The sequence below is a fragment of the Dendropsophus ebraccatus genome, chromosome 3 (assembly GCF_027789765.1).
Source record: "Dendropsophus ebraccatus isolate aDenEbr1 chromosome 3, aDenEbr1.pat, whole genome shotgun sequence".
Taxonomy (NCBI): domain Eukaryota; kingdom Metazoa; phylum Chordata; class Amphibia; order Anura; family Hylidae; genus Dendropsophus; species Dendropsophus ebraccatus.
The window spans coordinates 37,252,253-37,269,482 of record NC_091456.1 but is presented as its reverse complement, the minus strand read 5'-3'; the positions used below and the strand labels follow the sequence as shown (position 1 = coordinate 37,269,482).

At 42.2% G+C, this 17,230-nt stretch overlaps 1 protein-coding gene across 1 annotated transcript; it reads right to left on the bottom strand.

Annotated features, from left to right (window-relative positions):
- Positions 1 to 1,751: 1,751 nt before the first annotated feature.
- On the bottom strand, positions 1,752 to 15,418 carry NEFH (neurofilament heavy chain). The gene is made up of 4 exons (XM_069963415.1): positions 14,662 to 15,418; positions 12,691 to 12,890; positions 7,988 to 8,112; positions 1,752 to 4,518 (listed from the first exon to the last, which is right to left on the bottom strand). The coding sequence occupies exons 1-4, from the start codon at positions 15,416 to 15,418 to the stop codon at positions 1,752 to 1,754; spliced, it is 3,849 nt and encodes a 1,282-aa protein (XP_069819516.1).
- Between the last annotated feature and the right edge of the window lie 1,812 nt (positions 15,419 to 17,230).

Here is a 17,230-nt window from a genome sequence, read left to right as displayed (position 1 = left end):
CCTCAATAGACTTGCGGCGGCTCGCGGATGCCGATGCCGCAGTCCTTTTTTTTTTTTTTTTTTTTACTGGCCTGGTTCCCATGCGCGGCGCTGGCCTATTCCCGGTCACTGGCCCTGCCTGAAGCACTGGAGGTGGGCCTGCCCACCCCCAGTGTGACATTTTGCCCTCCCCTATGTCACACTGTTCCATTAGAATCAATGGAGCCACGTCACACTGGGGGTGAGTGGGCCGGTAATAGATCGGCACTGTGCGTGGGAACCAGGCCACGGTTCAAGGAAAGTGCTGCCGCACTGGCATCCCTATGCCAGAGCCGGTCTATTGATGTAAAAATCTTAAAGCGATGTACCTGCTGGTACATTTGCTCTAAGGTTCACCAGGTAGGACTAGCTTACTACAAGTTGTATCAAAGAAAGGTAGAGGACTGCTAGGGTTGAGCAAACTTCATGAAAGTTTCTGCAACTTCTTCTCTAAACCCAAATACTCTGCATATAATTCCAGCCATCTGGAGAAGGTGGAGGCAACCTATGGCTGTTTCCAAGTTTTCCATGACTCCCTAGGATGGTATCCAACGTCTCCAATGCCTGGAGTAAAATGGCAAGCATTCGGGTTCAGAAAAGTTGCCGAACCCGGACTGTTTCAGAAAGTTCGCTCAACACTACTGACGGCAGATCAGGTGACATGGCCACATTGAAAGATCTGCTGTAGTACTGTATCTATAGCAGACAAGCACAGAAAGTGCAAGTGTGTCTAAAGTGTCTTGTCCTTGAAAGTACTTATGGCTGTCTGAATACGCCTGTGTTACTTCCCTGAAGTTTTATTTGACTACATTCATTATTTTACTAAGAAGGCATCTTCAACAGGTGGCTCAGATGTCTACAGGCAAGATTGGTACTTATATGAATTTATAGTAGGGGATGGGGCCTGTGGACTCTGAGCAGTGATTCATGGCTTCTATACTTTGGACTGCATTAACTATTAGTTATACTAGCATCACTATCATATTCCATAGAACTATACTATAAGAACAGTTATTGCATGTGTCCCCTCACTTACTTCAACCTATCTATTAAGGGTCTCGTTTATAACACCCCGTTGTAACTTGCTAACTCTTCAGTGTCATATTCTTTGGAGCCTTCATAGTTTAAGCCACCATTTTTTAACTGGTCTTGTAAGCCAAGAGTGGTGATCGCTGTCAGTACATAGACTGGGTGGGATTGCTAAACAGGGTTGGAAAGAATCTGGCATGGACATTAGACAGGAGCTCCAAATACAACAACATTATTTGTAAATTTGCCCTCACTACATCATTCCCATTAACGTACAAATAATTCATTGTATACATTACCATCTATATGTCCAGTTGGGTCAATCCATTCTACTCTATCGTACCTTCAAGACTCTCTAATAGTAACTACAGTGGAACATAATAATGCATTTGTCATATTGCTATTAACCCCTTTATGTGACCCCCGGGGTTAAAACTTTCAAGTGTATTCTACATGTTCAGCAGTACATAGTGATACTGTGATAGAGCTGAACCACTGGACTAGAGGAACCTGCAGAGCTGCTGCTGCTCCTGATCACCCTAGTAAGCGGCTTGCTGTTTGTCCATGTTCTGCTCAGCAGTACAGTGGGGTTCACCACAACAAAGCAATGTCTCTGAGATTGACAATTCCAGAGCGAGATTACCGGATCTCGGTTGACCTCTGTGGTGGTTCCATCTGTTTGCGCTGGTGTCTTATAAGCTAGTTTACTTTTCACTTTTCTTTGCTTCTTGAGAGGGCTCTATCTGATCTGTACCAGAAGACTTCTCACTTTTCTCAGGCTTAGTTTTTGGAGCTTGCTTTGTAGTACTTGTATCTACATTTTTCGGTAATTTTGGGCTATCTCCTTTTTCTTTCTTTTCTTTTTTAGGCTCTTGGTCTGTTTTTACCTCAACTGTCTTCTGTACTTTCTCCTCAGCCTTAACTGGTCCCTTTTCTTCTTTGACTGGTTGCTTTTCAGCCTCCTTGCTTGGCTTCTTTTCTTCTAATTTGGACACTTTTTTATCATCTTCCTTACCAGTGTGTTTTTCTTCCACCTTATCTGGTTTCTTCTCTTCTGCCTTAGTTGTTTTTTTCTCTTCTATTGTCTTCTTTCCATCTTCTTTAACTGGCTGTTTCTCCTTCTCTTTATTTAATTTATTATCCTCTGCTTTTGGTTGCTTCTTCTCCTCTTCTTTTACTGGCTGCTTTTCCTCTGACTTTACTGTTGGCTTTTCATCAGTTTTAGATGACTTCTCATCCTTTTTCACAGGCTGCTTTTCATCTGCCTTGGATGTTTTCTTCTCATCTACTTTTGCTGACTTCTTTTCCTCTTCCTTTATCGGCTGCTTTCCTTCTGCCTTAGTTGGTTTCTTCTCCTCTACTATAGTTGTCTTCTTTTCTTCTTCCTTTGTTGGTTGCTTTTCTTCTTTCTTAGTTATTTTTTTGTCCTCTACTTTAGGAGACTTCTTTTCCTCTTCCTTCACTTTCTGTTTTTCCTCTTTACTAACAGGTTTCTTCTCTTCTTCCTTGGATGGCTTCTTTTCTACCTGCTTTTCTTCCTCTTTAGCTGGTTTAGTTTTTTCTTCCATATCTTTCTGCTTTATTTCTGTCTTAGCTGATGTTTTTTCCTCCTCTTTTACTGGCTGCTTTTCCTTAACTTCAGCTGGTTTCTTCTCCTTTACCTCAGGCTGTTTCTCCTCCTCCTGTTTTTCCTTCTTTTCCTCCACTTTAGCTGGTTTCTTTTCCTCCTCCTTTACTTTTGGCTTTTCTTCCTCCTTAGGCAATTTCTTCTCATCCACCTTAGTTGGTTTCTTTTCCTCCACTATTTTTGGCTTTTCCTCCTCTTTAGGCAACTTTTTCTCATCCACCTTAGTTGGTTTCTTTTCCTCCTCCTTAGGCAATTTCTTCTCATCCCCTTTGGTTGGCTTCTTTTCCTCCTCCTTTACTTTTGGCTTTTCTTCCTCCTTAGGCAATTTCTTTTCATCCACTTTGGTTGGCTTCTTTTCCTCATCCTTTACTTTTGGCTTTTCTTCCTCCTTAGGCAATTTCTTCTCATCCACTTTGGTTGGCTTCTTTTCCTCCTCCTTTACTTTTGGCTTTTCTTCCTCCTTAGGCAATTTCTTCTCATCCCCTTTGGTTGGCTTCTTTTCCTCCTCCTTAACTTTTGGCTTTTCCTCCTCCTTAGGCAATTTCTTTTCATCTACCTTAGATGGCTTCTTTTCCTCCTCCTTTACTTTTGGCTTTTCCTCCTCCTTAGGCAATTTCTTCTCATCTACCTTAGATGGCTTCTTTTCCTCCTCCTTTACTTTTGATTTTTCCACCTCCTTAGGCAATTTCTTCTCATCTACCTTAGATGGCTTTGTTTCCTCCTCCTTTACTTTTGATTTTTCCACCTCCTTAGGCAATTTCTTCTCATCTACCTTAGATGGCTTTGTTTCCTCCTCCTTTACTTTTGGCTTTTCCTCCTCCTTAGGCAATTTCTTCTCATCTACCTTAGATGGCTTCTTTTCCTCTTCCTTCATTGGCTGCTTGTCTTCTGTCTTAGTTGGTTTCTTCTCTTCTGTAGGTGTTTTTTTCTCTTCTTTCTTAAATGGCTGTTTTTCTTTCTCCTCTACTTTGGCTGACTTTTTTTCTTCTTCCTTATCTTTCTGCTTTTCTTCTACCTTAGGTGGTTTCACTTCTTTTGTTTTTGGTGGCTTGTTATCTTCTTCATTACTATCTGTCTTTTCTTTAGGGCTCACTGGCTTTTTTTCATCTTTTTTTTCTGTTGCTTTTTCTTCATCCTTAGAAGGTTCATCTTTCTTTGGCGGTCCTGTTTTAATATCTTTCTGGGATGGCTTTTCATCTTCACCTGTTTGTTTATCAATTTCTTTTTTTGCAGCTTTTGCGTTCTCTTCTTGATTTTTGTTTGGTTTGCTTTTCTCTTGTTTCTTTTCAAGCTCTTCATCATCAATCTTTCCTGACTTTTCTTTCTCTGCAGATTTATCATCCTCCTTCTTAGTTATTTCTTTGTCTTTTAGTTTTATTTCATCCCCTTTGTATATTATGTTGTTTTTTTGTTCCTTTCCTGGCTTCTTGTTTGCTTCTTTTTCTTCCTCTTTGGTACTTTCTGTAGCCTCTTTATCTTCATGCTCTTCTCCCCCTTCCTCCTTATCTTCTACTTCTTCCTCTTCTGTTATACCATTTTCTTCTTTTCCTTCTTTTCCTTCTGACAATTCTTCAGGTGTCTTCCTACCTTCTTCTTCTTCTTCAGGTTCTATTATTGGAGATATAATCACTTCTTCCTCTGTCACCTCTTCAGTCACATGTGTTTCTTCAGTCTGTTTCTCGACAATTACTGTTTCTTTATCTGACTTCTCTACTATCTTGATTTTTTCTTCCTTTTTAACTTTAATGTGCTTTGGTGTGCTTGGTAACCTTGGGCTTCTTGCATCAAATGGAAGATGGTCAAAACTGGTTCCAATACGGCACTCTTCTCCCTCAAGTAACTTTCTGAAAATAAAAAGTGGTAAAACATTTTTGTTTTTAATTTATTTATCCAAACAGCTATGTTTTTTTTTTTTTTTTTTTTTTTAAGGGAAACAATCATACTGAAAATGCTGTATGAGTTTTTCAGGACATAGAACGAACTCCTAGCACCGTTACTTTTACCCCCTAAAAAAACAAAACAAAATAAGATCTCTTGTGTAGTCAAGATAATGAACGCAAGCACTATACAAAGCTTCTAGATAGCAGCTAGATGTTAAGGAGAACCCCATTTGTCTCCCAAGATAGTGAAAGTGCTAAAACAAAGTGTGTACATATATTTACCTAGATATATATATGTGCTACATCCAGCTCTTCAAATGATATTCCAGTTATAAATGTGCCTATAAGTGAATATTGTGCATGCAAATTTACACAATTTACTAAACCTTATTGTCGCTTTAGTATATTTACATGCACAATATTCACTAATAGGCACATTTATAACTGGAATATCATTTGAAGAGCTGGATGTAGCACATATATATCTAGGCATATATGTATACACTTTAATTAATGTATATATATCTAGGCATATATGTATACACATTTTAATACCCCCTAAAAAATCCACTTTGTAAAGCCTCTGCGTCGTATGTAAATTACCTATATGTAGGCATCAGGGTGGTCCTCAGGCTGAAGTTGTTACCAATAGTGTAAAGAATCTATGATTACATTAATCTTCAATGAGCCGACGTCAACGTTGGGCCGGACATGTGCAATACATCAGGCTGGTTCATGTACTGTGCATGTCCAGCCCAGCGGTGATGCCAGGGCCGCCCTGATGGCTAGAGTTAGTTATATGTCCGGAAACATTAGTGCAGGTTTTATTGCACTTTTAGTATAGGTTCTATGGCATTTTCATTGTGATTGCTTCCCTTTAACCAGTAAAAATAAAGCAACCATTAATACTTTAATATAATCATTACACATTGTGCTGTGATCAATGCTCATTATGGGTGCGTTCACACCTACAGGATCTGCAGCAGATCTGCAGCAGATTTGATGCTGTGTTCAGTTATTTAAATGAAATCTGCTGCAGAAAATCAGCTGCAGATCCTGTAGGTGTGAACGCACCATAAATCAATAAAAGATGGCTCAGTATTGGATTTACCATGCCTTGTAAATAATATGGTGTAAGTATGCCAAACTGATACATGGACCCGAAGTCAATATTTTTCTAATTGAGTCCCATGTCAGAAACAACTACACATATTCTTTTAAAGCTCTAAAACTACTTTATATCTTAACAAGAAGAAGATGCTTTGTTCTGTTCGTATTGTTACCTATTACTAACGGTTGAAATTACTACTAGGTTTCATATATAACTTTTCAGTTATCTTATCTTACTACATTGTACAATGCTATACTTTCAATCCATACTATGCGAAATGATGTATTTGTAGAGATGTACATTCAGTTATTGGAAACTGCCTGTTACCCTTATTTCTTGTTCTTATTTTCTCTACCCGACATTTATATTGTCTGTACTATAATATAAACCTTAATAAAAATGATTGAAACAGATACTGGTTGTGATAATAATACATTTCCTGTGATTCCATCTACAAATCACTACTTAGCAAAAAGAAGCAAAGAAGGTGCAACAATCTTAACTTGCTTACTTACCTTACCACATTCCCTAGTGTCCTCAGGCCTTCCCCGGTGTCTGCAGCTTTGCCTTTTGTTTCTGTCTCTACACTGACAGGCCACCAGCTGCTCAGCCAATCACTGGCCAAGAGAGGCGGCCAGTGATTGGCTAAGCGGCCTGTCGGTGCAGAGACCAGAACAGAAGGCAAAGCTGCAGACACCGGGGAAGGCCTGAGGACACTAGGGAATGTGGTAAGGTAAGTTAATACTTTATTGTTTTGTACTACAATCATCAGCCATTGGTAGCGCATCACTATTACATGTAGCAATGCCTGCCTGACGCCTGATGATTGTAGGTCTGGACCTACATACATGATCAGCCAATGATAGTTGCATCGGCCGATTAATCTCTCTATGAGGGTATGTGCACACTACAGAATGGTGACGAAAAACCCCTATGGCACAGGCGGAGATGCACAGCCGCCAGAGTCCGCGAGTGGGTGCGAGCTGCGGAATACACTACAGGTTTTCAATCGCCATTTCGTAGTGTGCACGTACCCTTACGCAGAGAGATAATCAGCTGAATCTGCCTGATTCGGCCAATTATCACTTAGTATAATAGAGCCCTAAGTGGGCAGTTTATTTTTCCTACCCCCTCTGACAATGTACCCCCAGTGCTGACAATTTTAGGCCACGTTCACACAACGTATGACACCGGCCGTTCTGCAGTACGAGCTGAGATAAACTTAATTTCTATAGAATTAGGAAGCGGGCGCATCCGTGTGCTCCCACATCTTAATTCGCCCATGTACACAATGGAAACTGCGGCCGGAGCCGCACTCTCCATTGTGTGCACTGTCAGGGGCCGGAGCGTACACTAGGGGGGACATGTATCATCGTGCGGTCCGGGGGTTCGGTGGAAATTGCCGATTTGCGCAAAATTTTATTCGCAAATGGACGATTTGCGAATAAAATATTTGCAAATCGGCACTTTCCGCCAAATACGCCGGGGGGCGGGGAGGGGGTGTGAAGAGGGCGGAACGAAGGGCGCGGACTCAGTCCGCGCGATTCACCATCCGTTCCGCCAAAAGATACGCCAAAAACCTACTCCAGTCCTCAGCTGGCGTAGGTTTTCGGCCGAGCGCACGGGATTTATGTAGAGGCAGTCCGCCTCTACATAAATTCCCGTAGCGCTGGAGAAGCGGGGACATTTTTAATAAATGTCCCCCTATGTGTATACTCTCCGGCCGTAATTCCATAGACTGCAGCACTATGTACGGCTGTTGTTGCAAATCGGCGTGTGAATGTAGCCTCAGGCTGTGAAGGCATACACTATTTTAACAAAGGGAATGTTAACACCAAGTTGTCAAATTAATTATTATTTAATTTCCAGAAGCAATAACACAGGGACAGTGCCTTGATTTCGGCTTCCTTCCGTTAAGGCCGAGGGGAGCTGCGGGGGGGCTGCCTGGGTGATCACTAATCATCTGGGCAGCCCATAGGATATAGCGGCGGTCTGCTGCTGCCGCTCCTACCACACGGAGCGGCGGCAGCAGATCGTTGCTATATAAGTCTATTGTCTTTCAACATGTCGAAAGACAAATGACTTCAATGATCAGCCGTCATGAACGATGTCGGCTGATCGTTGCCTCCTACTCCACGGGACGATTATCGGCTGATATCGGCCAGTAATCTTTCCGTGGAATAGGGCCTTTATGCTTGTAACACCTGCAACTGATCAACAGTCTTGGGAATGTATAGAACATAGAATGTATATAACATAACATGTTATGTCAAATTCTCAAAAACAACCCAGGAGTTATAGCCAAGACTGCAAGGCAAGTACCTATATGCAGCAATCTCAATATCCAGAGCCATCTTGACATTTAGCAAGTCTTGATACTCCCGTATCTGAGCAGCCATTTCCCATTTTGTATTTCTTAGCTCATTTTCCAGCCGATGTAGGGTGTCCTAATGCAAACAGATTATATAGATTAGCAACAATAAAACAAGGTCAAGTCATAAAAAGTTTATCCGTTTAAAGCGTTTTCCCCATCTGATAAAGTAATTGCATTTCACTATGATGTGCCATCATTTGATGATTGATGGGCCTGACATCTGGGACCCCCCACCAGTCATGAGAATGAAGGCTTTGTATTGCTAATTTTATTCAATTGAATAAAACCCTTTAACTATGCAGTACCTATAGGGATATGCCATCACTTGATTGTATGTGAGTCCCTCTTTAATTTTCTGGACTGTAATTAATAATTTTCTGGGCTAATTGTAAGGGTACGTTCACATGGAGCAAAGGTAAGGGAATTCCGTGGTGAATCTCTCCGCCGCGGAATTCCGCGGGAGGGCATGTGCCTCGGCTTCCTTCGCTCTCCACTCAAAGAATTGACATGTCGGAAGCTACAGAAGCAAAATCAGGAGACCGCATATATACCATAATAGTGTACCGCCCAATGGAATATGTATGCAGAAGCAGGGACTTCAGTCTGACACTGTACTCCCTGCTCCTGCACTGTACAGACGCCCCCGCTGTCAGCTGTGTGTGTCCTTATAAGGGCACAGACACTATACTTCCTGCTCCTGCACTGTACAGGCGCCCCCGCTGTCAGCTGTGTGTGTCCTTATAAGGGCACAGACACTATACTTCCTGCTCCTGCACTGTACAGGCGCCCCCGCTGTCAGCTGTGTGTGTCCTTATAAGGGCACAGACACTATACTTCCTGCTCCTGCACTGTACAGGCGCCCCCGCTGTCAGCTGTGTGTGTCCTTATAAGGGCGCAGACATATCTAATAGGAGGAACAGAGGAGGGAGCCATCAGCTCTCTGCTCTGTGCCATTCACTTCTAGGCAATGTTCACACTATGTAAAAGTATGGCCGTTGTTGCCATCGGCAACAATGGTCGTACTTAGTGAGGTGTGGACATAGCCTTATCTTCTGTGGGATCCCGGCCGGAGTGTATACACATTGTATATGCTCCGGCCGAGATCTTGTATGGGGCCGCAAATAACTGACATGTCAGTGAATTGCGGCCGCAGAAAGACCTGTCAGTTCACACAATGAAGCGAGCGGCTCCGGCCACTCGCATCATTGTGTGCTGCGGGAGGTTCTGATGCAAACGCGCGCTGATGCGCCCACAACAGAACACTGCGGGCGGAAAGATCACCTGGCCGGTACTTAAGTAGTTGGAACATAGCCCTAGGTTGCAGGCTGTGTTAGGCTGTGTTAGATCTGCAGTCTAGAAGTGATCTGGAGCAGCCAGTAATGTCTTTCTGGTCAGGCTGCTCCATGAGATCGGTGTGCACCCTAAACCAGGAAGCATGCAGGAGGCTACAGCAGCGTGGGAGCCAGAGGAGAGGTAAGTAGTGTGTTTGTTTTTTTACTTTAAAGAAATGTATCCAGGAGATGGGGGCACAGGAGGGGGACTACAAGAGACCAAAGAGGGGGGACACAGGAGGGAGATTATGGGGATACAGGAGGGGAACTACAGGGGACAGGAGGGGGACTACATGGGGACAAATGATGGGGGATTATGACTACAGGGGGACAGAGAATTGTAGATTATGACTACATGGAGACACAGGAGGGAGGATTATGATTACATGATGAGACAGAGGGGGGATTATAATACTGTGAAGATGCAGAAGGGATCTCATCAAGTGTCAGGACAAAGGGGAGAAATTTACAGCTGGGAGGAAGAGAGGAGGCTAGTTACTGTGTGGATGTCAAATAGGGGGAACCATTCATGTTGGGGCACTATGGATAGGGGATTGTATAGGGTGGAGGAAGGTGCTGGAAAAATATGGAGCATAAATGTTTGTCCAATACATGACTAGCAGAAGTCTTTATGATGGCCTGGACCAAATGGAGAAGAAAAGAGAAAGTGAACGACTCTGATGAGAGAAGCCGTCACCTGTGAATCACAGGATATAATTGATCACTATACTGATACTATGTGGTGGTATTTCTGGACTTTCTATAGTGTTTTTTTTCAGTAGCAGTACTGGTATTGTTAAATCATTAAGCAGTGGTAGTGTGATGTGGTGGAATTATTTTTTCCTTGTGTAGTGGTGATATTTAGTCACTATAGGGTGGTGAGAAGCAGTTCTTGTGTGGTGGTATCATTTGGTGTTTTTATGATGTGGATCACAGTATAGTGGGCATCAGTTTCAGTATGGTGATTTTCTTCATGGAAAACTTCCTTTCTTATTATTTTCGTAGGGGGGTGGGGGCGCTATTTAAAGTGTCACTGTCATCAACATAAAAAGCTTTTGAGATGCCATAGAGACATGTCAAAATTTTTAATCAGTCCGGGTCTGAATGTTCAGACCAATACCGTTCAGGAGAACGCTAAGCACGCTTCCCTCCTGGCTCTGTGTCACGTGATCAGCCAGGCTCATAATGTACTCACATTTTTACAGTTTTGCTTCTTAGTTGAGTGGGTATCCCTATGTTGACCAAAATGTTGTTGTTTTTTTACCAGGGTTAAGCTTAGTAAGCAAGGGTGGCAAACAGAAACGTTCTTTTTAATACTTGAACCATACTATGTTGTTTTATACAAAGGTAAACCTATTTAAAAAAAAAAAAAAAAAAGTGGCAAACAGGAACCTTTTCAATTTTGCATTAAACAAAAACAAAAAAACACATTTCTATAAATAATTGTAATTTTGTTATTGTGTTTAAATCAATGTTATACATATGGCCACTAGGTGTCTCCCATCACTTCCCATGTGTACAGCTACTGCGTATGCCCATCCAGTGGCAGAGAATCCTTGGGGTGTTCACATTGTATGGTCAGCTCTCCTGTCACACAGAACCAAAACCTCTGTAACCACACAGTCCCATTATACTGACTGAATTGTTACATAACAAAGAGCATTATCTCCTGGTAAGCCGCAGAGTTGATAAAATAATTGGTAAAAGTTAATAATATAATAATAATACTTTATACTTGCAGGATACCCTGCCTGTGGTGGGGAAAGCATAAATATTTGCTATGGAGCCCACCAATATACAGATCACTTATAGCATTGATTTAATGATACCAGGGACCTGTTTAGACAAGCATAGAGAGAAGACACGGATTGCATCCTCTCTGCATGCTTCTAGGCCCATCTGCTGAGGAAGGTGTTGTGATGTCATCATAAGATTCCATAGAACATAATAAAGATGCTATTCATACCTTGTCCCCCCATGCTCTCTTGTAGTGTCTTCAGGTCCTCCGCTGAGCGATCCCACCACCACTTCGGAGAAAGACTTGTCTCGGCAGTGACAGCTTACTCAGCAAATCACAGACTAAGACCAGACGTGGCCATTGAGCGGGCCACTGAGACAAGTTTGTGAGTGGCGGTGGAAGCGTTCAGTGCTAAGCTAAAAATAGTATCTGTATTATGTTCTACAGAAGGGAAGTAATATATATATATATATATATATATATATATATATAAAAATCATGACCAAATTACCCCTTTAACTCCTTAAGGACCCATGCCCTTGGGAGCTTAGTTCGCTTCATGGAGGGTAAGGGTTAGGGTTAGGTCCTCACTGTCAATGAAGGGCAGTAGCAATCGCACTGCTGCCGCCATTAACCCCTTAAACACCACTGATTGTGGCATTTAAGCGTCAGTGACAAGAGCTAGGACCTATCAGTGTCTAAACAGGACCTCCACATTGGACAAGCAGAGCTGTCCAGTTCAAACATGTAAAATAATGGGTGGAAGGCAGATGAAGCTCTGTGACACCTTAAAGGGGTTGTCCAGCAAAAAAAAAAAAAAAATCTTTTAAATCAACTGCTTTCAGAAAGTTATATAGATTTGTAATTTACTTCTATTTAAAAATCTCAAGTCTTCCCATACTTATTAGCTACTGTATGTCCTGCAGGAAGTGGTGTTTTATTTACATTCAGACACAGTGTTCTCTGCTGACATCTCTGGCCGAGACAGGAACTGTCCAGAGCAGGAGAGGTTTTCTATGGGGATTTGCAGCTGCTCTGGACAGTTCCTGACATGGACAGAGGTGGCAGCAGAGAGCAATGTTTCTGAATGTAAATAAAACAATATTTCCTGCAGAACATACAACAGCTGATAAGAATGGGAAGAGTTGAGATTTTTTAAATAGAAGTATATTACAAATCTAAATAACTTTCTGACACCTGTTGATTTAAAAGAATTTTTTTTTTCCGCTGGACAACCCCTTTAAGTTATGTAGGTGGTCACCAAGGTTAAATGAAGTCCAAATTATTGTTGAAAATGTACATCCATGTGGCTTCTGTGGCTAATCACCTGCCTCTGTGGTCTTGTGCCATTCATGCTAACATCACCATTGAAGGCCAATGATTGGCTTTAGAGACTTTGTGGAGGTACCGCATGTTACTACTAGAGTGTAAGCTCTAAAGCATCGGGATTTAACAGGTGAGTAATAGTTGTTGTTTTCTTTCTTCTCCTTCTTTGTAAACCCTTTAAGGATGACAATTATTACACATCCCATAACTTGTCTATCCAGTAGAATATCTGATCCCTAGTGATGACGGGTGTTACCTGGTAAGATGCCATTTCGGCCTGGTGACGATCCTCTAGTTCCATGCATTGTCTCTCCAAAGACTGCTGGGATCCTTTCAGAACTTCCAGCTGGGTGATCTGACTCTGAAGCTGGTGTCGATAATTGGTTATTTCATCACTAGCAGAACGAATGGCCTGGGTGTTCACATGGGAAGCCTCATTTAGTTTCTCCAACTGAGCTGGAGAACAGAAAATACATGTATCAATATATAACAGAGAAATGTAAGTTATCCCATGAACTGATCCAGAGACTCCCATAGGGTAATGAGAGCTGGACAAGGGCCAGGATTTTTTTAAAATTTATTTAAAGGAGAAGTCTGTGCAATGCTATTTTTTTTAACAAGTACTGGGGAGGGGGAGGCCTGCTACGGCCACTGACATGCTGAGCGGACTGCACACAACCCGATTCTCCGCTCAGACCAGGAAGAGGCTGCGGACCGGAGGAGCGTATGTGTCCAACAGCGCTGGAGCAGAGGAGGTAAGAGCATGTTATTTCTTTTATTCTCCCCCTACCCAGCACTTGCTAAAAAAATAGCTTTGCCAAGACTTCTCCCTTAAGCCATACAACATTGCCATTTTATAGATTATTAGATGCTTTCCTCCACCATGAGAGTATAAAGAAAACAAGAAACTATTGGTAGGGGGAGATTTGTCTAGTTACTCCGATTCTGATCAGAAGAAGAGGTGTGCTGAGGTGTGCTGAAAGTGTTAAACTGAATGGTCGCCTGAATGTTAGCCTATGTAGCTGTAGAAGGGTACTCCAGCAAAAAAATAAATAAATAAATCAACTGGTGCCATGAAGTGATAAAAGATTTGCAATTTACTTCTATAAAAAAAAGAAAACTAGAGTCTTCCAGTACTTATTAGCTGCTGTATGTCCTGCAGGAAGTGCTGTATTTTTCCAGTCTGGAGAGCAGGAAAGGTTTTCTATAGGGATTTGCTACTGCTCTGGACAGTTTTTGACATGGACAGAGGTGGCAGCAGAGAGCACTGTGTCACACTGGAAAAAATACATCACTTCCTGCAGGACATACAGCAGCTGGTAAGTACTGGAAGGAGATTTGAAAAAAAAAAAGAAGTAAAATACAAATCTCTGGCACTTTCTAACCCATTGGTTTTGGGTATGGTGTAATGCTTAATTTCCCCTAGTAGGTACTGGTGAAAAATTAACCAGGAACTGTAAGGTTTCCCCTTAAATCACAGCTGCTTTTTGGGGGGTCTCCATAGAGGATTGTGCAAAGCAGAGAACCCCTTTAAAGGCAAGAGTTATGTTTTATTATTTATCTTCATTTACTAGATATAAAGTATGGCTATGGAGATGTTTCTACAGATTCATTGCATAGGTTAAAATTCTAGAAAACATAAAAATATATGTAGTATGTAATAATATTCTTACAAAATATTTGCCTTTAGGATTGAATAAGCATCGCTGTGGTTTACTGTATCATAGGAAAGGATAGAGGTAGAGAAGACGTGCAGGGACTAATATAGGAAGCAAACATGACTCAGGATATTTTATGTGCTAGGATGTAACCTCTTCCTAGCCAGAAGGTAAAATCCCATCCATTACCATTACCTGCTGAATCATTCTATATACCACAGACTACAAATATTAGATCATTCAGTATACATTACATAGTGCTATCTAACAGGGAAATAGGATTCTACTATTGAATACGTAAAGCAATGCATATCCTAATAATACATACAAAATGTTACAATGTATTGCTATAGGTCAGGGGTAGGGAACCTTGCTCTCCAGCTGTTGCAAAACCACAACTCCCATCATGCCTGGACAGCCCATAGGCTGTCCAGACATGATGGGAGTTGTAGTTTTGCAACAGCTGGAGAGCCAAGATTCCCTACCCCTGCTATAGGTGATAAACCTATATTGTGTCCGGCATTAGGGCATCTGAATGTCATTACTCTAGATGGTTTGTGCTTACTTACTTTGAAACCATTCGGAGGTCTCCATGTTATTTCTTCCTATATGGTCCTCCAGCTGAGTCCTGATCTCCTTCAGAGCTGATGCCAGTTCTACTCCGGGCATTTCTCCATATTGCTGGGCTGTCACTTGGCTGCCATGGATCTGCTCCAGCATCTCTTCCACATCTTCTTGGTGGCTTTTGCACAGGTGGGTCACTTCATCCTGTAGAGCCTGAACCTTTCTTCCTATCTGTTCACTATCTAGGGTACATTCCTGTAGGTACTGCCGAAGTGCCCTCTCAGCGGACAGAGCCTCTTTCTTCAGTCTCTCCTCTTCTTGGGTCTTTAGCCTCAATAACTCAATGTCTTCATTGAGTCGGTTGGTTTCCAGTTGTTCTTGTCCATTCTCGGAGCTAATTTTCAGTAACTGGTTACGAATGTCCTGTATCTCTCTCTCGTATAACTGACCGATAGCGGATATCCCAGCCTGCTGCTTCCTTAAGACTGCCGCTTCTTCTTGTAAGCTCTGGTTTTGTTCTTCCAACCTCCGCACCTTGTCTATGTAGCCGGCAAATCTTTCGTTCAGCCCTTGCAAGGCCTCTTTTTCGTCCCTCGGCCCATTGGAGGGCTCCGGACTTTCGCTGTAAGATGGGACGCTCCTACGACTCCGAGTCTGGGCTTGAAAACTACTGCTTCCACTATGTGTGAGGGAAACCGAGCTAGATCTAAGGTACCCCTCTGATGGTCTTCTGTAGGTAACGGGACCTAGTGAACGATCCATGCCGAAGCTGAGCATGATGAAGTAATAAAATCAGGTAGCTGGAAGTTAGAAAGAGAAGGAGAGATGTTACATGCAAAGAGGGGGGAAAAGATTAAATGGGGTCAGGCAAGCAGGCAAAAAGGATAGGAGAGAGGAGAACCATGCACAAAGAGAGAGAGTAGATAGATGCAAGGGTGCTGTCCAGGGCTGGAGTCCTGAAACACACACTAGGATGGAGATGCAGGGCACTGCGGCAGATAGAGGACAGCAGCAGCTTTTATACTGCAGTAAAGTTCTCAACTCAGCAAAGCAGAGACACCACCCCTGCATCACGCTCATCATCTTACACGCTGACTCTGAGCGAGCACAGCATTCCCCAGCACAGTACAACCTCCTTCCCTTATACACAGCACTGGGCAGGTGGAGATGGCTTCATGGCTAGGCTTAACATTGTCCTGGGATCCATGATTCTACTTTACATGACGTGTAATTTTATAGATATTTATAGACTATACAGCATACACAGCTGATGTATGATATATATATATATATATATATATATATATATATATATATGGGAATATTATAGCATCAAACATAACAACATTTTTAGTATAGAAGTACCTAGGAAACAAGTGCCCAGTGCTGCAAGAGAATGGACCAGGAGGACAGAACAGCCTAGAGGTCATACTAATATCAATAACATATCAATCTATTAACTGTGTGCTGAAATATATTATTATGTCCCTTCCAGGGTATTGCAGGAAGGAATCTGGTTTCTGCTATAAGGCTGGGTTCACACACAGTATATTTCAGTCAGTATTTAGTCAGCATTTTGCAACCTCAACCAGGAGTGGATTGAAAACACAGAAAGGTTCTGTTCACACAATGTTGATATTGAGTAGATGGCCTCCATATAACGGTAAAGAACTGCCATTATTTCAATATAACAGCCGTTGTTTTAAAATAACAGCAAATATTTGCCATTAAATGGCGGCCATCCACTCAATTTCAACGTTGTGTGAACAGAGCCTTTCTGTGTTTTCAATCCACTCCTGGTTGAGGTAGCAAAATACTGACCAGATACTGACTGAAATATACTGTGTGTGAACCCAGCCTAACGGGGGATAAAACATCAAATTTGGACCTGTTCCTGGCTTTTATCAATATCCACTTTTATCAGACATCAATAACCAGGATTCGTCAGATAAAGCAACATTTTCAATCCTCTGTGATCCAGTAAAACCAGTACAATCTACAAAGGTAAAGATTGGTATAAATCCTGGCGTGTACTTTTTGCTGTCTTTGCTATAAAAGATCCGTTTTTAAATGGTTACTTTTAACGTACACAAAAGGTTGTCAGTTGCATTTTTTGTGTAAGGTTTTTTTTTTTTTATGAAAGTCAATGGCAAACAGATGCACACAAATGCATCCAATTTTGCGTCCATTTTTTCGTCTTTTTTTTTGCAATTAAACAGATATGTTAAATGGACTGCAAAAACGCAATGTGAACCCAGCCTTACAAGACAAATGGACAAAATAAGTGAAATTTAGGGTTGGGTTGGGTAAAAAATCATTAAGGGAAGGTGGTGGTGGGGAGGAAATATGCTTACCACCCCCAGTGTCCGTTCTGCCCCGTGTCACAGAGCTTTTGGACCCCACTGCTGTCATCTTCTCCCTGGTATGTCACATCACAGGTGGGCCAATCACCTGCCTGCTCAGCCAATCAGTGCCCTGCCCCATTCACTGACTGGCTGAGTGGAGCATCCATTAGCCGGGTTGTGAACTAGCCAGAGGGGAGCTCAGAAGACAGCTGGCGGTGTCCAGAAGTGG